This window comes from Chinchilla lanigera, unplaced genomic scaffold (genome assembly GCF_000276665.1).
Source record: "Chinchilla lanigera isolate Chin_1 unplaced genomic scaffold, ChiLan1.0 scaffold00014, whole genome shotgun sequence".
In the NCBI taxonomy this organism is placed as follows: Eukaryota; Metazoa; Chordata; class Mammalia; order Rodentia; family Chinchillidae; genus Chinchilla; species Chinchilla lanigera.
The window spans coordinates 10,738,881-10,766,499 of NW_004955415.1; the positions used below are offsets into that span (position 1 = coordinate 10,738,881).

Here is a 27,619-nt window from a genome sequence, read left to right on the forward strand (position 1 = left end):
TCTAGACATTTGTGTGTTTCTAGAAAATTATAGCTAAGCCTAAAGGAATGCTATTAAATATTAACTAAGACCTTAACATTGTGGATTTTGAAGAAGTCTCTAATAATATTTTCTAAGGACACAAACATGCTCTGGATTTGGGGGCTACTGTTAAGTTCTGTTATAAGGGAGTTAATCCAGAGTGTTGTCTCCAGAAAGCTGGAGGCTGCAGCCTGGCCAAGGATGCTTAGGATTCTTGTGGGACAAACACGAGAGGCTTCCAATAGAGACCGAGGCAACATCTCCTCATTTTGTACCAGGCTATGCCTGAAGTTCATTTAAAAAGGAGTCACGCTGCCTAATGTAAGTTGCTTTTACTTAAAAGACAAACCTGATGGATATTAAAGGTTTTCCCCCTAAAATAACACACATACACAGGTCTTGAATATAATGGTGGCCTACCATAAACCCCACATTAAAAAGCCTTGCCCTGGCTGGGGATTTAGCTCAGCGGCACAGCACCTGCCTGGCAATCGTGAGGTCGTGAGTTCAATTCCCAGTACCAGAAAAAAAAAAAAGCCTTGCCTTGGTGGTACACTGACTCTCTCAGGGCTCAGACAAACATTATTCCTGGAATGTTTTCATTCATATTCATTCACTGGCTTCCACAGGACCATAAATCCTGCTACAATTCACCCCATCCTCTAGTCCAGATGAATGAAAAAGAAGATATAACGAAACACTATAATACCTTTTATTTGCACAACACAAAATCAACATCAGAGAGTAATACAACTCATAATCCACCAAACAAGGTAACCATTTTCATCAGCCACTTGCGCATATATTTATAGGCCCTACCATGAATTTCATACTCCTGCTTCTATTTGTTGTATCCAAGACAGGATGGCTATTTGTTTATAGAAGTTTCCATAACATTATGAGGAGCAACTCTCAAGCTAGTTTTAGGGACCCAAGGGCACTCAATACAGTGACAGTTCAAAAACCCTTAGGTGCTGCTTGCTATAAACTTCAACACATCCCTTAAGGGCATGAAACAATCAAAGTCCTTGTTCCTCAGAGTTTGGTCTCCACATATTAAATGATTTTAGTTAAGATACGATTAAATTATAAAAAGTACTATTTGGGAGATAGGGTACATTTGATATCTGAAGACAATCTTGAGCTCTATTTCCAAAGAATTTTGTTGAGACTGCAAAAAAAAAAAAGTGGTTTGTAATTACTGAAGCTTACTATAATCCACAACTTTGGCTAAGTCCTTTATAGAAATCACCTCATTTAATTCTCACAAAAACCCACTGAAGGGATGTGGCAGACCCGTGAGCTGATGTTTAAACTTGCTTCCTTTTCTTGCGAGCATACAATTAGGTTGCTTCTCCTAGCCTTCGCTCCATTTAGATGTGGCCATGTGACTGGTTTGCGGCAATCAAATGCAGGGGAAAAATAAAGCAAGTATCCTCTAGGAATAGTCCATAAAAATCTTACCGCTGTTACTGATGTGGAAAATCAGCAGAGGCAGAGCTAAAAAGTGGAGGGAATTTGGGTTGCTGAACTACAGTAGAGGATGCCACTTGAGAGTACTTGCATGGAACTGTTACTGGGCAAAATATAAACTTCTACTGTCCCGAGCCCCTGATTACTTTGGGGTTGTCTGTTGCATGGTTATATGCCATGACCCACCCAGTGGCTTCCCACTCCACTCCCTAGATGCTCCTGGTCACATGGCTAGCAAGAAGTAGTGGATTTAAACCCAAGTGATTTGCCTTTAGAAACCAGGTTATTAATTACTAGTACTTATAATCTGTTCCCTTCCCACAAGTTCATTTTTATTGTATAGAGCACAAACAACCCCTCTACCTGATTTCCTATATTTGAAGGAGATAGGTAGCTTGGGACCCAGCGTTAAGGACAGAAAGAAGGCATTTTTCTCCAATAAATTATTAGTTTTCTGTATCTCTTGTTATCCCTCCAAGAGGAGGACTATGTTGCTTACACAGCTTTGCAGGGGATGGTGTTATCTTATAAACATCTATATTCACAGACTCTCTCATAGTCATATAATACTCCATAAAAAATTATTCCTAAAACCTACTAATTTAAAACAACAATTCATCTCTCCCTATTTCTGTGGTTTGGGAATTGAGAAGGGAGTTAACAGCATAGTTGTGACTTAAGTTTCTTTTATGAGGCTATACTCAGAATACCAACTGGAGCTGCACAATCTGGAAGCGTAGTCAGGGCTAACGCATCACTTGCAAGGTGACTGGGTCACAGGACTGGCAAGCTGGTCTGGCTGTTGGCAGGAAGCTTCAGTTCCTCCCTGCAGGTCTATCGTGACTGCCCTCACAATATGGGGGCTTACTTTCCCAGAACAAACAAACAAACACAGAAACCAAGACAAAGTACAAGGCCTCTCATGACTAATCTTAGAAATCGTGCATCACACTTTTGCAGTGTTCTATTGATCACACTGGCCAGCCCTATTCAGAGTCAGAGAGGACTATGCAAGGAGGTAAATACTAGATACAAGGTCACTGGCAGTCATTCACCCAGCACTGTTCCTGAGAGCCTACCAGCAACCGGGAACCACACAATGAACAAAACAAATGAAAGTTCTTGCCTTCATGAAGCATAAATCCTTGTGGAGAGCAGAAAGGCAACAGATCTAAAATAAGGCAGTTATATAATATGCTAGAAAGTGATAAGCACGACAGAAAGAGAGAAGCAGAGGAAAGAGGAAAGGGAATGCTGGAGGCTAGCACTGTTTGTCGTTTTAGATAGAGAGCTCTCAGTAGGCCTCACTCAGACACTTCACGGAAGTGAGGAAATGAGTCACATGGTTTCATGGAGGGTGAGTGTTCCAAGTGAAGGGAGAGTTCCAAGTGGGTTTGAGGCAGGAGGGTGCTGCCATGTCCAAGAGACAGCAAGCAGTCACACAGCTGTAGGGAAGACGCAGGAGATCAGATGGGCTTAATAAATGGTGGGAGGACAGAGGCTAGGGAGGACCTTTGAGGCTCCTATGAAGACAGCCTTCATGCTGAATACAGGGGGAAGCCACTGATACGATGATTTAGCACATTAAAAATCTCATTCCAGTGGCTATCAGGGTAGACAGTCTGAGGTGGAAGCAAATTAGGAGGCTCTCACAAAAAGTTAGACAAAAAGTGCTGGTGGTTTTTATTACCAGTACATGCATACCTCATGCTCCACTGCTTTGAAACTCACCAAGTTCGGTACTAGACGAATTTTGATGCACAAATTTTGTCCCAGTATGCATTCTCTGTTTGGCACTTAAAGTGCAAGTTAGAACTTGTTGGTGTCAGTTGCCTTGTGACTCACTATCGTTTCCAGCCAAAACAGTTTGCTGGGACTCCTCCTTTTTGGTATTTGTGCCTCTGGGAACCAATTAAGGATGAGTAGTACCAAGGTAGCACTGTAGTCAGATTCCAGATTTACCCTCCATGGTTAACTCACCATTCTAGGCAAAATTTTTATTTAGGGAAAGGAGTTTTTTTTAAAGAGATTTCAGAGTTGTGGCTGCCAAATGATAACCTAAGGAACCCTTCATAAGCCCAGAGGAGGAAGCTTCTTAGAGATTTGCTGTTAGGAACACTGGGGTGGAGCAGATGAGGGAAGCTTCGTGTCCCCTACTCTCAGGTTTCTAAGTGCAGCTCCGAGATAACTCAGTGGGATAGGAAAAATCATGAGAAATCCAGAAACCCCAATGTACATCCATGCACTTTACACAGACACAGCAAAACGTACAAAACCCACATCATTAAGTCTAAAGGCAAACTGTATGGGAAAACTGCTTGTAACACTAATGAAAAAAAGGTTAATATTCCTAATATTAAAAGCTTCATAAATTCCAAAGAAGAAAACCAAATGAAAAATGGGCAGAGGATATTTTAAAAATGAGGCTCATAACAGTAGCTCCTTCCCTGGATTATTGTGAGGATAAAATGACAACCTATGTAAAGTGTTAAGCACTGTTTCTGGTACAAAATAACGGCTCATAACCATAACCACCATGGCTGCCACCACAACTGCCACTGCTGTCACCTCGACTGGCAGTCTTACAATTATCATCGCCACTATGTCACCATAATCAGCAATTTCATCATCATCACAGTGCAAGACACATTAGTAATGCAAACCCATGTCAATCTGAAGGCCAGTTCTGATGTAGCCTTCTCCAAAATAAACTCTTCCTTGCCAGGGAATGATTATATATTACCTTTTCATGGTTCTCTATTAGGATCTCGATGACAATGTTCTGAAATTTGATATCCATGATGGCTGCTACTGTTTCCTCCTGAGGCCGCAGTAAGGTGGGTCCAAACACCACGCCAAGGTTTGCCACGGTCATCAAATTCTGCTTATGGTTGTTAGCAACACTGGGGAAAAGGAAGAAAACAAGGTAAAAATGAGATAATACATTGGGGACAGCTGGCCTTCCTGTACCCTTCCTACCTTACCATCTTCATATCTATAGATTTTGCTTCTGTAGGAGCCAAAGCACGGGCATCTTTAGAAAGTATGAATTAAGAGAATCTTTTCTACATATATTTTTACCTACTAAAGTTTATACATTTTTATTTAGCATCCAGGCTATTTTGCTATTTCAGGATATAATACTTCGCCAGGCATGGTGGTGCACGCTTGTAATCCCAGCACTCGGGAGGCTGAGGCAGGAGGATTGTTGCCAGTTCGAGACCAGCCTGGGCTACAAAGTGAGCTCAAGCCCAGCCTGAACTGCATAGCGAGACCCTGTCTCAAAAAGATAAAAAATAAATAAATAAATACAACTTTATCTCAAAAAGACAAAAAATAAACAAATAAAAATTTAAAAAATAAAAAATAAATAAAACAGACTGATCTAGGATATATCTCTTACGACTTTCAGTTGGCCTAAAACAATCAATTGGCCAAAACAGCTACCTGCCAAATTATGAATCTCTGCACATCTGAGTTGCTGTTTTGCAAGTCCCAGTAACTGCTAATCCCTCTTAGTTACAACTTATGTACTTGGTTATTGCTTAAACCACTTTGATCATTAGCATTTTCTCTACTGCAAATATAAAAACTTTTGACGGCTTTAATTCATTCACAAACACAGCAAAAAATAAACCAAACTTTTAAAATAGGCAGATCTTGTGTTTAAAACCAAGTCAGGAAATTCAGCACTTTAGACTCAAAATATTAAAGCCCCATTAGATTAAACATGTGGCTCACATTAAGTTAAAATGTGGCATAAACAGAAATAAAAAAGCACTACTGTACACACATGTATGAGGCTGTTTGTTCTGTCATTTATACTCAAAATTTAAGAAACACACAGGACCTGTAGTATGTGGGTATGAGTAATTTACTAAATACATATACATATTTTTAGATTAAACAATTACCCAAACCATATATCTAAACTCCAAGTGCAGGCCACACTAGGATCTAGCTTTAAAACCCAATTGTTCATTTGCTGGCCTGGTATATAAAAATACACAAGTGAAGAACTGACAAGAAACTAGTTAAAAGCTCATGCCATTTATTATTGTTAAGAAAATATCAGGAGCTTCCCTAAATCACCTGTTGGAAGAAGGAAGCTATTCATTATTAACTTGAACCTAAGGGATATTGAGCAAAGATGGGCAGTTTGCACAGATCTACCTTCCTACCATTTAGTGCTATTTATATTGAGCACTTTTTCCTCACGATTCTATAAATGCCTGCAGTGTTTCTCTTGCATACCTCGATTTTGTAGGAGGAAAAGAGATTTTATACCTTGAGCGCCAGTTTTTAAACTGAGCCTTTATTGAAATACTACATCAGCCAATTTTATCAGTGTCTGTGTGCTTTTCTATAATTTTTGAGGCTAAGAATCTAATTTAACTTCCTCCTCTGAAGGGACAGGGTGCAGTGAGGTCTATGGAATTTTAATGATGGCACAGCCCAGTCAGAAGGAGAATTTGTTTTTTGGCTGCTAGGCAACACCTGAAGCAGGGACAGTTGCCACCAGTATCCCGGCCTATTTCTAGTCCCCATAAAGACATTTCGTAAACATTTTCTTAGTTCTAGCTGAGTCTTCTGGGTTTACCATAACTTTCAATTCTTCCCAGACTTACACGGCACTGTCAGTCTGAGAGAGTAACGCAGATGGTCAAGTTCGTACCTGGCAAGGAGGAGCGGCTTTGGTCCTGTGCCTCCGTCAGTCATCAAATATGCATATTTACAAGCTGCTCATAACATCACTCCTTTCCATACCAGCTCCTATGTGTGGGAAGGGAATTCTCTGTCCTTCTACTTCCTTCCCAAATGAGCTAGGTCATTAGACCTACCCCTCCTTTCACAAAAGTCCCTTGTGCAAGTGAACAAGCTATTTCTGTGTGAAATCACTGTCAAATTGTAGACCAGTATAAAAATATATGGTTTGGATGATGATCATTTTTTACCACCCTGCTTTTCCACCCTACATCAGACTGAAACAAAAGGCTAAGAACTAGGCTGTTGATTCTAAAACTTCTAGCTTCAGCGTTCCCTGCCTGCCACCACAAGTGACAGTCTGAAATCCAGCTCTGCCCCTGACACTCCTCTGCTAAAAACAATAGTCTCACACCTCTTCTGGTCGTTTATCAGTGAATACAATGGCCTAGCTTATGTGAAATGTTTAGCAATGATGCTGTTGTTTAATTGACGTGATAACTGTAACAATACATCTGTGGTGCCCCCCCCCCTTTTTTTTTTGAGACAGGGTCTCCCTACACAGTTCAGGCTGGGCTTGAGCTCATTTTGTAGCCCAGCCTGGTCTCGAGCTCACTTTGTAGCCCAGCCTGGTCTCGAACTGGCAACGATTCTCCTGCCTCAGCCTCCTGAGTGCTGGGATTACAGGCGTGTGCCACCATGCCTGGCTTTATTTTTGAGATAGTAAGGATTAAACCCAGGGCCTCACATGTTAGGCAAGCTCTGCACCACTGAGCTACATCCAAAGGAGAAACTCATAAAAAGCACACTTTTCCCAGACTCATCTCTAAGCCTTCCTCTGCTACTTCCCAGCTCTGGGTCCCTGGGAAAGTAACTCGTCATGCTGAAACACTAAGCTTTAGGTTCTCCGGTTTATAAAAGGGGATGCTGGAGTGAATGGTACACCTATTTCACAATGTTTAGGTACAGATCAAATGTGATAATGCATAGGAAATGCGTCATGAGTAATTCACTCTCCATCCTTTTTCCACTTTCACACCTCTCTGCCTTTGCCCGTATCATTTCCTCTGCAGCATATTCTAACTCTTCTTTGCTTTGACAAACTGTTGATCTGCCAGGCTCAGTCAAAGCCATGACAGGGACTGTGGTATTTGATTGGCTGAACCAGGGCTGAGCACAGTTTGGCATGCGGGAATTTTCAGCGAGGCATTAACAGATGAGTGGGGCATCTTAGGAGACATGAACTATTATTCTCGGCCCAACTACTTACACATAAACCTCAAATTATTATTGATGATTTGGGGGAAATCCATTTGAACTATCCCATACTCCCTTTGTAAAGTCTCAAGCTGTGTTCCACTTCTTAAGGTTTAACTAATGAGTAATAATTACTCTGATTTGCAGGGCCCAATGCCCAAAGGCATTTGGAAAAAAAGGTACAGTAATTCTGGATCAGCAACTCTGCATATAAATAGCCTACAGGCTATTCAACATTCTCTATTAATTCATTTCCCTATTAATGATCCATTTTATTTTGGAACTTAAAAAACACCCTAAGTCTTAGGAAACTTTTGAGGGAAAAACTTTCACCTTTTCATCACTGACTATCATCTTTTGGCACACTGAAGTAATAAATTGATCTGTCACTTGATTATTACATCTCACAACTTGGTACAGCTATGTTCATTACTCTAGAATGAATTATTAATGACTTGAGATCTCTCTGTGCCAGAAAGAAAGGCCTAGACTGCAGCCTCTGTTGGCATCAGCCATGCATTACAGCTTGATGGATTTGCAGATGTGTGGGAAGCAGGCTGGCAGACTGCTGGGAAGCTGGTCCAGCAGAGGCCATGGGACTCGTTCATTAGCAAGGTCCATAAAACACGAAGTGCCTGCTTTCTGTTCTGATAATTGAACTGCCTGAGCTCTTCTTCACACAATTCAGAATGTCACGTTGAGTCTTGATTTAAAAGCCACACACAGACGTTCTTGTGCACTGCACACTGCATTGAAAGGGCCTTCCACACCTGCCTGTTAAATCTCCATGTCCACATGGACCACTCTGCTGTGGTGCCTTCTTCAAGTACTGCCAAGTCTGCAAGCTTCCCTCATAGGCTACAGGCAAACAATCCCACATGTGATTTTCATGTAGGGGAGGTGTGGATCCTATTGTGACCACTGGAGCTTTCAGTTGGGAAGCAATCCATCTCCTGAGATGCGAATATTCAGGGCACATATTGGGGGATTTGTACCCCATATTCCATGCAATTCCCTCATGAACTACAGTTAATGAGGAAAGAATGTGTCCCAGTAAAAATGGAAGAGCTACTTCTTCTCACCTCTGTTTCAAATGAAAATAGATGGACATTCTAGACTGGTCTGACACACACTGTGATAGTTAACTGTTGTGTCAACTTAAGTAAGAAACGCCCAGCATAGTTCTGACTGTGAGACTGGATGATGGACTTACTGAAGAAGGAAGACCCACTCTGGGCAGCACCAACCAATAGGCTTGGAGCCTGGATGGAATAAAAAGGGGGAAAAAAAGGAAGTCTCGCTTCTGTTTCTTTGGAGGAGCCCCAGTCTGCGCCATCATCTTGGACATCTGTCTCCTGGCCTCCAGTGCAGACCCTTTAGTGTTGCTGCACAGACTCTTCAGCCTCCCACCACAGATCCTTTGGGTTCCAGACATGGACTGACATGTGACTCTACAGTGAGCTCCAGGCCTTTGACTTTTGACTGGATCTTTTGGGTCTCCAGCATCCAGACAGCCCTTTTGCACTCTTCCATACCTGACTGTGCAGGTGGCCACCGTAAGCATGCATATACAAATATATATATATATATATATATATATATATATATATATACACACACACACACACACACACACACTAGTGAGCACTGACTCATACACCCTTTGAAAGGCAGGAGGTTAATTATTTCCAGATGAAGATGATGAAGGTGCTGGGGGAATATTATGAGGGCAGCCGACAGCAGCCAAAACTTTGGGGGGCCTATAAAGAAAATGCATGCTGCCACAGGGGTCTCACCTGTTTTCCTCAAGGTTAAATAAAGCCAGAGGTCTGTAAATGCTACACAAAAATTTACAACCATAGACTCGTCCTAAATATGAATGCCATGCAACATCTTATAACCACAGACTACTCCAACAATACATAGCTTTGCAGGGTTCGCAAAAGGATTTTTTACTTGAAGGCTTATGGTGCTACGTTGAGGAATGTCAGCAGTGAGGAGAACCAGTTCCATTGGGCATAATGTGGTGACAGGTTACAATGTCTGCACGGGTCAGATGGGTGGAGTAACAGTATGTCACAATATCTTTGCCATCCCTTGTTTGTCTGTGTCAGCTTTCAGTGTTAATAATAACTTAGACTTGCAGTGAGTTTTAGACTTTAATAGTTTTGCATTAACTTTTTATGTTCAACTGATCTTCATCATAACTCTAGAACAGCAGCTCTCAAACTTTCTGACGATCCACAATAAATATATGTTCCCATGGAATATTTCACTGCTATGTACATACATCAACCGAGAAACATGTCAGCAACAAAAGTTTCAGAAACAGTTCAGTGGAATGCATTCTGTTATGTTCTATTTTACTGTTTTTTGTCCACTAAATTGGTTCACGACCCACTTGTGTGACAATGAACTACTTTTTACAAAGCACTGTTGTAGGGATCTAGCACACAAATGTTATCCCCAATTTATAAATATGGAAAATAAAGTAAGAGAGACTGTAGCACATCTGATTGGGGTCAGATGGGAGAGAACCAGCTAGACGACAAAGTAAGTCACATAGCCTCTCCAAACCTGTTCCCTCAAAAGCGAACAATAATACCTACCTCCTAAAGCTGGAAGGCAGATAAAACATGATTATGCAAGTAAATTACATGACATTGAAATAATGGCTTAATAAATGACAGCTACTGTTGTGACGGTAGCAGTGAAGGGAACAGTGATGGTAACGGCAAATGCCAAGTGAACATCACACTGGAGTTCTTCGTTTCACTTGGTATCTGTCTAGGAACCTCAAATAGCTGATCCTGCCTAGGGCAAGGAGGCCTACTTCCTCCACCTGCATTTCAAGTTCTGTGACACTATCTATGTGTATTTCTCTTATTTTTATTCTTTTCTCTTAATTGTGAAATACTTTAAATTTGTTGAAAGCACAAAGCACAGTGTACTCACTTTCTATCTCCCTATAAGCACATACAGCACCACAGGCTGAGAGTTTTCCGTGAAGCCAAAGCAAAGTCATCAAACTCACACTGCCTCTACATGAGCCCCTGCATGCCCCTGACTCCCACCAGCTCTCCCCAAAGCAGCCAAAGTCCAGCACCCTGAAAAGGGCAGCCTGGCACTACCTGGACCACTGGCAACCATAGCAACCTTTTTCCTTTAAACAATACTGTTATGCTTTGTGTCTGGGTGTCCCCCCAAAGCCTCATGCGGCCATGGGGCAGGCTTTTAGAGTTTGATTGATTATGGGTGTGAGAGCTACACCCACCCTGGGGTAGATAGTTTGCATATGTAAGGGAGAGAAAGAGGGTGCTTCTGGCCATTTCCTCCCTTGTGGGTGTGCTTGTTGCTTTGCTGTGTTCTGCCGATATGAGCTGTAGCCCTCTGCCATGTGCCCCTCTGCCTTGTAATCTGCCAAGTATGGACTAAAACCTCCAGAAACTGTAAGTGAAATAAACCTTTCCTTCCTTAATTTTGGGCGTCAGATATTTTGTCCCAGCAATGAGAGAAAAGTAACCAAGACAAATACGTTCCAGTCCGCACCATGACATATTTCCACACTGACTGCTCCCCTTTGCAGAGATCCCTCAGGACTATGAGTTGGATCAGCATCTTGGAACACACTCCACAATACACAGGCAGGTGCCCGGAAGGCCTCGGGTTAACAATTCTCAAAGAGGGTGGGCACCTGAGCTACAGTGCACTTTTGTCTCTGCTGCCTTCTGAGAGAAGCTCTAAGCTCTGGAGCAAGAAGGATTCACTGGAAATGAAGCTGCCAAAACTATACTTCGTGTTTTAACTAGCAAATTTTAAGTTTTCTGGGTTGTCAATCTGGTTCTTTTCACTAACTTCAAATCTATCCTTAGTGCATTATGGGAAGTGATGGGGGGAGTCCCCAACCCCACAGCTATGTCAGATTGTGTGTGTGCTGCCTGGATATCATTCAGAGTTGGAGAGGTGTGACCAGTCCATATGATGCTGAGAAGTCCCTGTCAGAAAAGTCCATGTGACCCATAAATACAGCTTTTCTGGACTACCCCAACGCCTGGCACCAAAATGAGTATAAAATAAACTGCTTGGTCCTGACTAGGGCTACACTCATCAACTGTATCATATTATCTCCCTGACATGGTTATCTAACAAGCGGCCAGACTCCAATCTTTGAGTAACTGAGTGCTTATGATGGGTATTGTTATACAGCATCTTCTAACCTTCATGAGAACCCTTTCAGACAGGAACTGTCACGACACGACCATTTTACGGGTGAGGAAACTGAAAAGTACTTTGCTTGAGGATACACAGCTAAAGAAGGGCAGAAGCTGGACAAATACTGTTTCTTACCCCGTCCAGTGAGAAATATGTCTGCGTGCTTGACAAAGTTATGAAAATGCTTAAGTTGGCCCTTGAGGAGATGGTATATTATTTTTAATTGGCAGACACAGCCAGAGAGCTATTTTCTAATAATGAAAAAGAGAACACTACTGGACTGAGGAAAAAGAATAAATTAAAAATAAAGCAGGAGGTAGAACTGCCAACATGGTTTCTGTAACTAAAAAAAAAAAAAGGCTATACATATATTCATCCAGGTTGCAACTATATTCCAAATGGGTAAAAATTACTTCTGGGACAGTAAGCTTTGCTCAGAACTACTTAAACCTACTTACCCCACTTATCAGGGACTTATCCCACTTACTGGGGACCACCTGGTTTTGAAAATTCAAGAAAAGGTAGAAAGAAAAGGGAATGTAGAGAAGACAAGGTGCCTCCGTGCACACAGCTTGCAGTCTGGGGCAGAGGTATTCTAAAGTCGGCATGTGCAGGCAGCTCCATTTCTACTCCACCCTCCGCAAATCCAACTGTACTCTGTTTAAAGTCTACCAAAGGCTTCTGGCTATTTTAAATTTCAAGTTGAAAATCCTTGGCCTGGCATATGATGGGTCTTCAAGAGATTACACATAGAATTTCCATATGATCTGCTAATTCTGCTTCTGGATATGTATGAAAGAATTGAAAGTAGGGTCTCAGAGAAGTATTTATATATCCATCTTCATGGCAACATTATTTCATAGGAGCTAAAAATGTAGAAGCAACCCAAGTATCCACAGAATGACAGACGGACGGATGGATGGATGGATGGATGGGTGGTGGGTGAGTGGATGGGTAGATAAGGAAACCGTGTCTGTACACACAAGGAACTGCTATTTAATCTTAAAAAGGAAGGAAGCTTTGACATATGCCACAACATTATACGCAGTGAAATAAAGGAGTCACAAAAAGACAAATACTGTCTAATTCCACTTATATAGGGCAGTCAAAATCATAAGGACAGAAAGTAGAATGATTGTTTCCAGGGACTGGGAGAAGAAGGGGATGGGGAGTTTTGGTGAGGGGTACAGAGTTTCAGCTTTGCAAGATAAAAAGTCTTAGATATGTATGATGGTGATGGCTGTAATAACAATACAGATTTATTAATATCACTGAACCGTATGTTGAATATAGATAATGAACTTTATGTTATTGGTATCTTATAATAATAAAAAATTTAAAGAAGAAGAGAAAACCCTTGACATCTCTCAAAAGGTCCCACATAATCCAGCTGATACTCTTTTCCACCGAACTTCCCTGCTCTTTGACCTCTGGGCTAAAAATTCCTGTAAGCATTGATGTCTTCCTTCCTAATGCTGATCCTCCCTGCCTGGGAAGCCCAACAGGCCGCTTTATCTATATCTCTCCTACTTATCATGCTCATTTCCTCCTAGAGGTTTTTCTAGACACACTCTAGGTCAATGGTGGCGATCCTATGGCATGCGAGCCACAGCAGGCTGTTTTTATCATCGAAAACTCTAAAAGGTTTGTCAGGAAATGCACTGGGTCATTTCCCTCACTAAAATTCTCATCCCTCAATTTTTTTCTAGTACTTATTGAATTACAAATATACCATCATTCATAGAATTGTCCTTGTTGGTCTCCCCACTAGAGAGAGACTCCAAGAGGACAGAGATAGTATAAACCTTCCTCCTGCCACATGCCCAGTACTAGCAGAGTTTGCCATACCAAGTTTTGAGGGAAAGAAAACAGAACACATGGATGCTTCAGGAGGCCACCTTTATCTACGCACAGCAAAGCTCAGCTGCACTAAATGCCTAAATTTTTGTGCAACCAGTTGGTGTCTTAGAGGCTTTGCCAAGCCCGGGAACAGTGAGGGGAGGGGTGTGTGTATCCAGAGCAGCTCCTCCTGACACCAATGGCACATAATGAACCAGGCCTCTCTCTCTGGCCATAGTAATCTGGAAAGTATGAAGGCCATAAAATACTTATAGTGTATAATAATTATTATTATATGCATTGCACAATACACAATATATAATATTGCATAATGCTCACATTATAATGCTACTGTCCCTTCCAATATACTCATTAAACCTTTTAAGATAGAGTTTACTGTGTCCTTTTTCCTTTATGCTTTTCTTAAATCCCTTTATCTTCTCCCTGCCTTTGATTATTACTATGACTATCATAAAAATAATAGCAACTTATATTAACTCACCATTTACTGTGAGACAGGTATAAACACTCCAACAATTATCTCATTTGATCCTTAAAATAATCCTTCAAGTTAAGTTTACTTACTCTCCAATATGAAAAAGGTAAGGTTCCAACAAATTTAGGTAATTGTCTAGAGTCACATTTCTACTAAGGAGCAGAGTTAGAATTTGATAGTTCAAGAACAGGCAATGCCCTATTGCATCTGCAGTCTGATCTTGGAGATACTACTCTTAAATGTTCTTGTACAATGCAGAGTGTGAGTGTGTGTGTGTGTGTGTGTGTGTGTGTGTGTGTGTGAGATAATTTCATCTCATTTGCTTCTCCTTTTCTACATGACCTAATTTTAAAGAAATGATGAGCAAAGAAGAGACATTTTTAAAAGAACAGACCTTGAAAGTAAATAATGTCCATCTTTGTCATTGACACTATAAACTCCCTAAATTATTTTAGCAGTAACATAATAATCAGGGTCATGGGATATACTGCAATCCCTCTGGGAAAGGCCAGGTTCACTAACAATAAGGATTATACTTTTGTTGTAAGTTGCTTAGTAAATTAGTCATGGTCTTTTAGAGACCAAAAATAGGCCAGCTTGAATTTGCCTTACACTGTCTTGGCAACCTGGTACTTGAATAGCCTTATTCATAAGGAAGGTACATTTTTTAGATCTAGGGGTTAATTGATCAGTTTTTAATTTTCTGGTCCTGGACAGTCTAGACTTCAGCTAGCAGCTATGCTGTGGGAGAAGAGCGACCTTTACACAGAAAAAGGCCTGCAGAGAAGCTGACTCCGGGAGCCCTTCTTCCTGGAAAATTACTTAACTATTTCAAATTATGTAACAATCAATTCTAAAGCTCAATGTAATTAACATTTGTCAAGCATTTTATACTTTATAAAATGTTTTCACATTCATTATCATGGATTTCTTGGTTAGTTCTCAAATGCAGAGAGACATGCCAGAAGCAAACAGAGGAAGAGCAAAAGTCATATATGTGCGTGCCAAACTGATGTCACCAAGTGCTGCCACTGAATCAGTTCCTGTCGGTGTGATGCTTCCTTCAATGACGCAGACTACCAGCTTTGAGCTAACACAAAGGCAAGCTATGGATGCACTGCTTTAGAACATTCTACCCAAAGGAGAAAGTGTAAGTTGACCCAGCACAGAGATCATTAGGACATTACCTCCTCTTCAATTATCAAATACTTCTGAGTACTTGTTATTTGTCTGGGATTGCTTTAAGTACCAGGGATATAGCAGTAAATAAAAACAGACCCTCCACCCAATTCCTTGCCTTGGAGCATCTTTTGTTCTTTTGGGGTGGGATAGATAATAAGCCAATAAAATATATGATGTTACGGTGAAACCACAAGCAAGTGAAAGAGGCAGGGAGTACTGAGGAAATGCTTGCATCTTTAAACATGTGATCAGATCAAGGAAGTCTCCCTGGAAGGAGGCAGGGAATGACAATCTGAAGGAGGTAAAGAAGCCAGCCACTGAGACATTTGGAAAGAGACCGGCAGAGGAAACAGCAAGTACGAAAGTCTCAAGGTAGGAAAGTGTGGGGCACGCTGGCAGCATTAAATCAAAGTTGGCAACACCCAGTGAAAGTTCCAGTGTACCTGGAACAAAGTGGCAAGGGGAGAATATCAGGAGACACAGGGAGGTAATAGCCTGGGGGGCAGCAAATCCTGGAGGGCTTTGCAGGCCACTGTAAGGACTTTGTTCTTCACTCAGTGAGATGAAAAGCAATTAGAAAACTCATATCTGAGGAGTAACATAATACTAGTCATCCCTCTCTGCAGGCCCAGGAAGGCCTGAAATAATAAGACTTAATGCTCAAACTCTTATGTTTCAAAGAGAGGGAGAAAACTTCACAAGCTATCAGTAAACCCAATGAGAGAATTCAAGACATATACAAACCAGAACACAGCACTGCTCCTATTATATTTGTGTAAATAAATGTGAGGCACTGTGCTCTTGTGCCCATGTCTGTGTAGGTCTGGAGTTCTTGCATTTCCCCCTCCGTCACTCTATGAGACAACTGCACTGTGAGGCTGGGGAACGAACAAAATGCTTGGCCAAACCTGTATGGAGGCCTAGAGTAAGTGACAGCTTCTAAGTGCTAGTTACCTTCACTCAGCTGATGGTCATCTGTGAAGGCCAGCAGTGTTAAACATTTTGGTGAGACACTGACACAGTTGACTGAACTTAATCACTGGAATAATCTTTAATTAGCTAAACGAAACAGCCATCTTTTAAATCCAGATCCATATTACTAGTCTCATTTTACAGCTAAAGGAATAGGAACAAAAGGAGTTAAGTCAAAGGTTAAGGGATTAGCCTGGGCATGCGGTTTAGCTCCAGCAAGATCCGTGGCTCTGAGACCAAGTGCTTGCAGCTTCTTGATTCCCATGAAATGCAAACCTCCTTTCTGCTTTATGGAAATGACCATAATCCTTTTTTAGAGGGAAGATCAAGATCCCAAATCTACAAATGGGATTATGGAAAGTATTAGAGAGCGTTACTGACAGATAGAAAAAACTACAGTCGCACAGGCACCCACCCTGGGTAATCTAGCTCCTTTCATGGAGATCTTTCAAGTGAGGGAAGCAATCCATCCGACTGGCATATTTTTGAAAAGCACTGTGCTTTCACCCCAAAAAGGAAACAGAAAGAAAATTACATTCCTTGCCATGAGTATGCAACAAATTGAGAGGCTGAGGTTGATGCGTTATTTCTCAAAGCCCAATCTACCAGAAGGACCAAAATTTATTATCCTATATGTCCTATCAGAATATTTTAAAATTGCTTGTGGACATCTAATTAGTAGAGAAAAACAGATATTTATGTATCTGGGGAAATTTATGGGTCTCTATATACAAAAGTTGAGATTCCATGGAAACATGCTGTATGTCAATTAATATCTATAAGGGGAGATGAGAAACATCCCAGATCTCTAATATCTATGAAGACTTATCTGAATAACATGTCCACATTCTATATGTTCATATGTCTGATGCTAATGAATATAATTCACTAAAAAAGGCAACACAATCTTCACAGGCCATAAAAGTTTTTTAAAAAGTGAATGGATTACACAAACCTTCATACATCCGCATGCTACTGAAGCTCTGGGCTGACATCTGCTAGTTCCTTCCTGCACTCAATTGTTATCTCCTAAAATTTCAATTTAAATTCAAGTCTAACAGAAACAACAGCTCCTCTTATTTATATATGCATATAAGATAACTGTGTTTATATATAGTGATGCATGTCAGAGTAAGAGTGAACACACCAATCTTTCTGTTCTATTCACTGTCTTAATCACAAAAATAGATTCATCAGGGAAGAATGCCAATAGAGTTCTTACTTCAACACATGCGAAGGAAAATTTGATTTCTCTTTCTCACAGGCAGCAAAAAACTGGAAACTTAAGGCACTCTGCTACCTTGAAAGTAAATTTTAAAATATAGTATCGACAAATGGAACTAGAGATTGAAAGTGAGGAAACCAACATATCATTAGGCAGAGAACAGTAAAAGTGTCTGGCAATAAAGACATCTAATAATTCAAAGAATAGAAGCTGAGATCTGGGTCCCTCATCCACCCAACATTCAGGCTCTCAGCAAGTGTCATTCTCAAAGCCTAAATCAAGCAGATAGTTTTCAAAGGGGAAGTGAAAGTGTCTAGTGACAAAGTTCTAAAACACTTTCAACTGTGCAAGCATCAAAGCTTGACATCCTGGATACAGTCATTTTTCTTTGCTGGACTCAAAAAGCACAGCGAAGAGTAAAGAAGGCCAAGCTGATGGCAGTGGAGATGCAGAAGAGAACTATAATGGAGGCTAAAGTAGCAATTCAAGGATATGATCATGGAAACTGCCAACAGAAAGGCTACCAGTAATCAGCTTTAGCAATCTGGGTTGTATAAACTCACAGAGATGAAACAATAAACATCAGGTCCTCAGGTAAACTCAGCTCTTTGCCATGACCAATATGATGAGACCCCTGACCACCATTCTAAGCTCATGCCTTGCCATTCTTCCCTTACAGTGTTCCAACAGCCCTGGCCTCTAGCTGCCACGCATGCTCACACCCAATACTGACGGGGCATGTAAGAGGTGCAGTTCACCCTTTTTGGAACTGGGATGCAGCACGGAACCAAAATGACAAGAACTGTGCGCTCATTCCAACTGGGAAGACAGATGATACACAAATCAGTAAGAATGTCAGACTGTGAAAGTGGCACCAAGAAATAAAACAGGAACATGTTACCCACAACTGTTGAGGAAGATCAACTTAGGTAAGGCAGGAGGCCTACCAGGGTAGGTGAGTGAGCTGGGCCCTGTGTACCTAAGGGTGAACTGTAGAGGTCCACAGACTATAAACAGACTACCAATCACACCCACAATAAGAAGCTGTTTCTTCAGCCACAAACATCAGTGACGCCTGCCTGGACCTCTTCAAAATGAACCCCAACAAATTATGTTCCAGAAGCATTTACTTCCTTTTCCAAAAGAACAATGTAGTTTATGACAACAGCTGTTGGGTACAACTGGAAGTCTTGTCACCCCTGGTGGCTTCCCACACAATGATGAGAACACCCTGTGGCTTCTGGCTGCTCCCTCTGCCCATCTTTGTGGTCTCAAACCATTTAGAAAGCAGCTCCTCCTGAAAACATGCCACCAACAGATCTCACCCCTCAGTCCTGCACACAGAAAGCACCTTTCAGACATTTACCTACAGGGAGACAACCACACCAGCATTCTACGAAATTTCACCAGCATTTGGTGGAGTTATGTAAAAAATAATCATTAAACCAGAGTGGGAAACAACAAGAGAAAAAATATACCTTTAAAAAGATCTCTTATGTGTGGAAAACTTTAGGGGAGAGAAACAACAAGGCTTAGGAAATCCTGCTGCTCTGTGAGAGGTTAGGACTCAGAGATACCAAATAGAAATACCCTTGTTAGCAAATATTCAAGTTGTATCCACTGTTTTATTTCCACCCAAACCACAGTGACCTCTATGCACATAAATACTTGTACATATCTCTCTTGAGGATAAATTCACAGAAATGGAATTTCTGGATGAAAGGATATAAATATTATTCATACATATTATCAGTCACCTAGGAAAGCAGTACCAATTTACATTCTCACTTAGAATTTTTAATCTGCTTGTTTCTCTGGGCCTTTTATTTTTCTTGCACCAAAATAGGGCAAATTTACTCTCAAAAGTTTTACGAAGAGCATACAACATTATGCCTATCTGATTTTCAGTTGCATTTATTTTATTAGCAATGATACTGAACCTTTTCCAAACCTCTATTGATCCAATGACTTTTTTTAAGGGTCTAGAAACAACAATTAAGCTTGTCAAAAAAATGACTAAAAGTAAGAGCTAAATAACATGACATAGCAAGCAAGAATAGTACCTTATTTCTACATTTTCAAAATCAGAGCTCTACAACTCCTAAAATATTTATGTAATTATAATCTATCTATTTATCCATGATTTCATAAATTAAATGAAGAAGATAAAAACTACTGAGATTTTAGTACAAGACCTCTCTGTGAAGCTGGGCAAAGGTGAATTGCCCCGCCTTCATATTACATCATGATCTATTTAGACACAGATGAAGTGGGCCAGAGGAAAATGTAGAGTATCTTTCCATCCCCTGGTTTGTGAGTGCCAAGACAGTAAAGACTATGTCTACCTTTCTCATCAAGGTATGCCCAAGCTGGCAGCACAGGAGCTGGATAAGCATCTGCTAGGTGTATTGCCAGGCCGATAGCCAAGGGACTTGAAGGAAAATGTGTGTCAGAATTTCAGCTCACTGATTTACTATATCCCACCAGGCTCTAGTGAGTGCGGGCACATGGAGGAGGCACTACTTAAAAGCTTGTAACTGCCACAGAGGACAAAAGAGGGTCCTTTCATCTCCTTGGCCTGCTTGCCAGGACACAGGGACGCTTTAAGGAGAAGGAGAAGAAAGGGGGTGAAGAGAGTTCTGAAAACTATGAAGTGCTGTGCAGAGCTGGACGATGAGGAAAAAGAGGGGGAGGAACAGAGGAGAAGTAGGTTACACAGAAGTCTTGAAGAGGCAGGATGGGTGGCAGTAGCAGAGCAGGCCTTTAGTGAAGGGGCCTGGGAAAGAAATCAGTCTCCTGCTTGGGGAACCTGGGAGCTGAGCAGTGAGAGTCTCCGTCTCCCTGGAGCGAGGATGGGCAACACAACAGGCTCAGCTGTGCAACCAGGCCACTGCGCGTTGTGCAGGCAGCGTGGGTCCAGCAGGAAGTCAGTGATTACTAAGAACTTGTTCTAGGGAAAAGTCAGAAACAGCAACCATGTCTGGCACGCCTGCGGGCCAGCTGAGGTCTTTGGTGAAGGTAAAGCCCTGAAAGGGGCAGAAGGTGGCATCTGTAGGAAGAATTGCCAGGATAGATGAATATTTTGTAATTTCTAATGCAGCAGGTAAGTTTTCCAATCCTGAGAGGAAAGAAGTAGAGGGAGAGGTGGCTTATAGAAAAGCTTGAACAGAGCAGCCTTACCGGACAGGTTCTGCAGCAGGCACGGAGAGGGCCCATCGTGCCCCTTCCTTGTGACACTGGCTCTCTTTGTACCTCTCAGAAACTACGCCACAAGAACCTGCCACCCATCTGTGCCATCCAGCCCCAGTGAGGGAACTGACAGTAATCACCCTGAGCAAGTGTGGTGAGGGCACTGCTGCTCTGCGTTACTGTTCAGCACTTGCCGCGCTCTAGCACTACCAGCACCACCACAGGGCCCTGGGAAACCAGAACCTGTTGCCATGGCAGCTGCCTTCCCTCCTCTTAGGAAGGGCACACTCCAAACCATTACAAAAATAAAAAGCTTTTATGTTGCGTGACCAACTCCCTGCCGCCTTCTCTCCTTGTTTGTCCAGTAACTTCTGGGTAAAACATGCAGCAGAAACGGAAATGTGGGCATTTCCATTAAGCAATGACAAAAACTTAATAAGCCAGACAGAGAAGGGCAGAAAACAACTGCTCACAGCAACAGTGTATGTGTGTTTAGGTCAGGAAAGTTAAAAGAAAGGGGAATGAAAGGACGTTCTCTGAAGAGAATCAGACCTGACAAACACCAAGGAAACGCTGTCTAGTCAGGTGCTGAGGAAAGGAGAAGGAAAAGTCACTGATGATGACAACTGATGAGAAGGGTCCCTCAAAAGAGCCAAGGAACCAACCCACTCTTGTTAATGGAACCAAAAAGGCTTCTTTGCAGACCCAGAAAAGATGTATGTGGGGACCTCTTCCCTGATGAGAAATGGAAGGGTGGTATACTAAGTCACAGCTCTAAGACATCTGTCGGTTCTTCGTAACAAACATGGAGCAAAACATAATGGGAAAGAAATGAAACAGCAGAATAGAACATTTTTCTGTATTGTCCTTATCTCTAAAAATACACATCCTTCCTGCCAGCGCTCATTCCCATCCACTCATCACTCTGTTCTGATAGTGCATGAGTGAGGTATCCTGGCAAATGACTCAGTCCCAGGGGTGTTTCCAAAGTGAGGGATGGCTTTGGGCCTCTATTTAAGTCCGGAATATGGAGACACATGTATCCACTACACACTGAACGGAGAAGCAAAAGAATGACTTAGGAAAGTCAAGTCTGTGCCAAAGTTGTAGACATTTCATTTCCTGCCCACAAAGCCAGTAGAATTCCTAAGGGGACCGCCAAGCAGGAACTATTCTGGTTTTATGATCCACACCTAAAACGGGAAGAAAGAAGGCTAACTTCTCAAACTCGGACCACTGGAGGTGATTGAGTCTAAAGTTAGAGGTGAAAATAAGTGCAGGAAAAGATGTCCAGCTGTAAAATGCTGCACCTAACAGACATCCATCTCAAAGTGATTCACAATACAGGTCACACAGAAGAAAGCTGTATCATTCAACACGCTAATGTGACCAGGAATTGTGGGGTCGAGGACAAGGCCAGTGATAGGAAGCTCACTCAGTACTTTCCCACACACTGTGGGCCCTGGATGTTTGGTTATTGTTTAAAAGCTGTTTATTATGGACTTTCCCATGGTATGTGTTATGGTTTGTGTCTAGATGTCCCTCCAAAGCCTCATGCAGTCTTAGCCTTTTTCAGCAGTCTTAGGCTGAATCTAGAAGTGTGTGATGCTGGGATTAAGAGTGTTGATTACTAAACCAGTCCACTGATTGGTTTGCTACCACCATAATCCCAGCATATAATATAATATAATATAATATAACATGGGGCAGAAAGATGCTATGAAGCTCCCCTGTTGCTTTTGCTACTTTTTGGGTGCCATGAACTGTTCTCTTCGATGTCCCTTCTGCCAAGCCACCCTGCCTTGGAGCAACCGATTACGGACTGAAACCTCTACAAACTGTGAGCTAAATGAACCTTTCCCCTTTTAACTTTGGGTGTCAGGTATTTTGTCTCAGCAATAAGAAAAGTGACTAAGACAGTGTATGTCCCAAAGCTTCTGTGGGATGTATATTTCTGTTGACTGATCTTCTGAATCTGATGTTTTATCTGTCTCAATTTTAGAAAATTCTCAGCCATTACTCTTAAAATATTATTACTATGGTTTGAATATGATTTGCGTCCCTCAAGGGTTCATTGTGATTGAAGGCGTGGTCCTCAGGGTAGGGTTATTGTAAAGTGCTGCATCTTTACGAGGTGGGCCTGGTGGAGGGCCACAGTGCTCTCAGTGGGAACTGTGGACAGCTCTCCCTCACTCACTTTCTCTCTCTTTCTCCCTCCCTCCCTGTTTGAAATGTGATGGCTGATGCCTACAAACACTCCTGATATGACATGCCACTACCTCACCAGAGCTCAAACCAGTGATACTGTCTGATCTTTCACTATGAACCTCCAAAACTATGAACTAAGCAACTTTTCTGTTCTTATAGGCAGGCTCTATCTGGTATTTTATTACAGAGTGCATTATAGCATCTAAAATGCTCTTCAAAAGTCTCATGTATTCCAAGGTGAGGTATCCGGGAAAAGGTGGGTCACTGGAGGGTGACCTTGGAGGATGCATTCTTTTCCCTGGTTCCTTTTTCTCTCCGTTTCTTTGATTCTCTCTTTCTTTCCCTTTCTGTTTCTGTCTCTGTCCCTGTCTCTCTCTCACTCTGTCCCCCTCTCTTTCCCTCCCTCCTTTCTTACATTCTTAATTGTTTTATTTATTTATTTTTGTTTTTTTTCCAGTACTGGGAATCGAACTCATGACCTTGCACTTGCCAAGCAGGTACTGTGCCACTGAGCTAAATCCCCAGCTCTCTCTTAATTGTTTTAAACATAATTATTTTATGATAATTGAATTTTTCATTATAAATTTTAATTTATAATGGTCTATATTGAATTTTTCATTATTGTTTTATTATTTGCAGTGTCTGGGTCTTGACATTTCTGCACATTGCTTTCACTGACTATAGCTGATGGTGGACTATTTCTTTGTATGTTTAAAAGTCTGCATTTATCAGCAGAGAACCTTTAGTTATGAAAATTCTAGTTCACGTAAGTCGAATGCAAATTCTTCAGCTAGTTTTCAAAGGGTATTGCTGAGTGATACCAGTAGCATAAGCCTGAATGTCATCACCAACCTCTTTACAGGTCGCAGGCTGAGGTAGAAAGATAAATTCCCTATTCTATCTCTGTGGGGAAAAGTAAACCTTTTACTTAAGATATCCTTGTAGTGCCTGTCAAGGGTACCTGATTAAGGTGGGGGTCTCAGTTCTAATGGCTTCCAGCTTCAAGCTGTCTCTAAGTCTCATCTCCATTCCCACATAGTTTGAGAACCCTTGTTAACTAACACTGGCAACTTCATGTTTCTGTATTCTTGCCCTAATCTGTCCAGGGCAGCTACATTGTCACACAGGTCCTTATTTTCTAGATATGATTATCTCAGGCTTTTCTCACTTTTGCTTGAATTACACTGGTTATTACTGATGAGGACTCAGACTCCATAAAGACAGATTTCAACTTAAATTAAAACTAAGTCTGTAAATGATTTTTGTCTAGTAGAGGTGTGAACAATTTTTGTTAGGCAGGAAAAAATAATCTCAAAAGTTAAGCTTTTATTGTCCTGTATAACAGCACCCAGTTTTGAATCTACCTTAAAAAATCTTATTTCAGCATTTTTCTCTTTCACTGACTATACATAAACAAGTCTCTGCTATCCTCTTGGGAATCGGCTTTATATTTCTACTCGTAGCTTCATATATCTTTAACACGTTCTCATTCATTTTTTACAGATATTTTTTAAATGTTTTAAAAGTTGTATTTTAACATTAACTCTATTTATTATGTGTTTATCAAGTTTAAGGCAACGTGGTAACTTCCTTATATATGACTCAAATGCAATCCTCTGCTCTTTTCTCTTCAAATTTGAGAGGCTGAATAGCATTTTGCTGTCATGTCTTCCCACTGGTATTAAAACTACAAGAGATTGTTCTTTTCCTTCTCTAGGTAAAGTGATTCAGCAATGTACGTTAAAATCACATTAGGCTTTTGAGGGTAGATAATTTACAGTCAAAAGAACCTTCTATCAATTATTCTCACTAACTGGTTTTAATAAACTTGAACTCATCAAAAACAAAATAATTGCAAAAGATAATAAAATTTAATTTAAAATTGAAAAACCATATTTTGATATTGTTAAAGTGACAGGTTAGAAATCATACTTGGAAGAAATGGACTTTTGAAAAATCACAACAGTTATGCTATCCAATGTAAAGATCAAGGGAGAATATATTTCCTAATGCTGAATTATACCTGATAGCAAAACAGAACAAGGAGAATTTAAGAGGAACCAAAAATGAGAAGTCTAAGCTTTCAACTCCACAACCATACTTTACTGGATTAGACAGATTCTTAAATTTAAAACAAATTAGAAAGGAATGGCTATTTTAAGTAAAAGGCTAAGTATGAAACTCTGAGAAGTTAGGACTCTAAATTTGAACTACAACATTTTAAAAACTTAGAATTCTACCAAAGATCAATTTTTAAACAATTCTAGGTTTTTATATTTGTACAAAATACATTCCACTACACATGTCATCAAGCCAATTATGTTGAAGACATTTGAATCAAAAATGTTAGATCTGAGGAAGTGACAAAGGGACAATTTTCAGGTTACTTTTGCTTGATAAAATTTGCCAAATACTCAGGAATGTACCTGACTATTTCTGTAGAATCAGGTAAGTTTGCTCTAATATACCTACAGTGAAACGTCTTCTAATTCATACCCCGCAGTCAGTTATACTCCTCTTAAGATGTGGCTGGAATGAGCATATTATTTGTGAATCTTCTACTTCATAAGAGAGCGGTTCTCAAAGTGTTGGTCCATGGACTCCCAGGAAGGTGCCAAGCCCCTTTCAAGGGCTTCCAACACATGCAAAACAGTGGTCAACTGAACTGTGGATGCGTTAACTAATGCGAATCGAGACCATGCCATTAAGCTGCACAATAGCATTGTGGTTTTCACTACCATACACTGACTGTTTTTTTTTTTTTTAAGAGCCAGTTTTACTTAAAATTTCCTTTGATAAACTAACAAAATTAATAATTTTATTAAACCTTGATTTCATCACACCACGTGGAATGCTATACAACTTAAAGCTTACCATCTCCTTTCCCATCTAATGTCTTGGGCCATGGCTGACTGGGGGAAACCTCAGAAAGTTCACAGTGGATAAAAGGGGCTGCTTATGGACTAAATGTGGAAGAAAACATGATTTATCCAGTTGTCCTCTATTAAGTCAGTTATATTAAAGAGATTTACAAATGCAGTATGTAACATAATGCTATTTAGTGAATAAACATCTTATCAGTTTAAATTTCTAATGTAGTAGATATCAATATTACAAGCTACATAAACAAAGGCTGTTAAAGTCCACAATAATTTTAACAGTCAGAAGAGGCTCTGAGGCCAAAAAGCTGTAAGAACACTGAGCTGAGTATGGTACCTTGGACAGGGTCTCCCCTGGGATTGATGAAAATGCCTCAGGAATGAAAGCTGTACATATAATAGGACCAATGTACTCAACACCACAGCACTGTATACTTTAAAATGCTTAATTTATTTCATATAGATTTTACCTAAATAAAAAAAGTGCTAAAAATAAACCATAATGCCTTAGAACCCACAAGTCTAACTGATCTCGCAAAAGTTCCTTTGCAGGATGAAGACCAAGAGTCATGAACTATCCAGCATGAGATTTTTTTCAGTCCAGGATTTTATTAGGTTCGACTTCATGTAAAATTTAAACATTGAGAATGTCTTTTCCTTGAAAATAATGCACACCATGACCAAATTTTACAAATTTGGCCAAAACTCCAGAGTATTATGATCTCTAAGGCATTTCAGACCAATATAGCCAGTACAATCCATTCTAAAATGTGTGTACTACAACCCTGTATGCCATGCTGTAGCAAGTCCTGCAGACAGAAGGGTGATGACAAATCATAGGTCATCCTGCTATAAGTACTTGCAGGGCTTACGACTTAGTGGAAAAGATAAATATAAACCAGAAAATGACACAAAGGTTACAAATAAAGGAAAATACATGTCTGTAAACAGTGTTCTGCGAAGGAAAGGTGTTATATTCAAGTGTCAGGGGCACAGAAATAGGGGGCTCTGACTTAACTGAGAACCAGAGAAACATTCTTAAAGTGGTACTAGCTTAACCAGAAAGCTTGTAAAAAATGCCAGATCTCAGGGCCCTTCCAGATCTACTGAAGAATCTGCATTCTAACAAGCTTCCTGTGTGAACTGTGATCTGTGTTGAAGTACTCACTGTTCTAAAGAAACAAAGGGGTTAATTAAAGGGAGGAGGAATCTCCTGGCCCAGATAAGACAAAGGCCTAGCGGGCAGACGGAGGTGGGCAAGTCTGAGGAACTGAGGGAGGCAACTATGGCTGGAATGGAGAGAGTATGTAGAGCACACTGCCAGAGACGTTAGGGTCTGGCATATACTAAATTTGGTCATAAGTAACCAGGAGGGTTAGGAGGGATTCTAGTCCCCTGAACTCTACCAGGCAGGCCTTCCTGGCACTAACTGCTTTCAAAACAAACACAACAGTCAGACACTCATCTTTTTATAGTTGCTGAAGGGCAGATTCCTTTAATTCCAACTGAAGAACCAACTTCTTACAGCACAAGTAACGATAGCTCTGGTTCCTTGCAATGTGAAATAACAAGGCAGGCTTGCAACATCTCAATTTGAATGTGAGAAATCATGTTCATGTCATCATGCCTCAAAAAGCCCTGCCAGGGAGGTCTAAACACGTAAGTGGTAGGGACTGCACTCTGGATGCTACACATATCTTAAAAACACTGTGTATCTGAGGCCCCAGATAACAAACATGGGTCAAAATGCTAATGACCCTGGTGACCGCTTTATTTAGTGTTTGGAAAACTTGTGGGAAAATGACTCAGCACGCTTGTAAAACTTAGCAGATTGCATTGAGGAAACAGCACTAAATAAACAAACACAAAAAAATCAAGAGAGTAAGAGGCAGACAGACAGACAGACAGAGACAGAGACAGAGACAGACAGACAGGATGTGAGATCCGAAACTTTCATAGGCT

At 40.9% G+C, this 27,619-nt stretch overlaps 1 protein-coding gene across 1 annotated transcript in view; it reads right to left on the bottom strand.

Moving 5' to 3' along the window:
• Positions 1-27,619, bottom strand: part of Arhgap26 (Rho GTPase activating protein 26) — a gene marked incomplete in the record, with an annotated part of 431,142 nt that overhangs the window by 103,471 nt on the left and 300,052 nt on the right. The window contains 1 exon segment of the mRNA XM_013512302.1: positions 4,238-4,397. Coding sequence (XP_013367756.1) covers positions 4,238-4,397 — 160 coding nt within the window.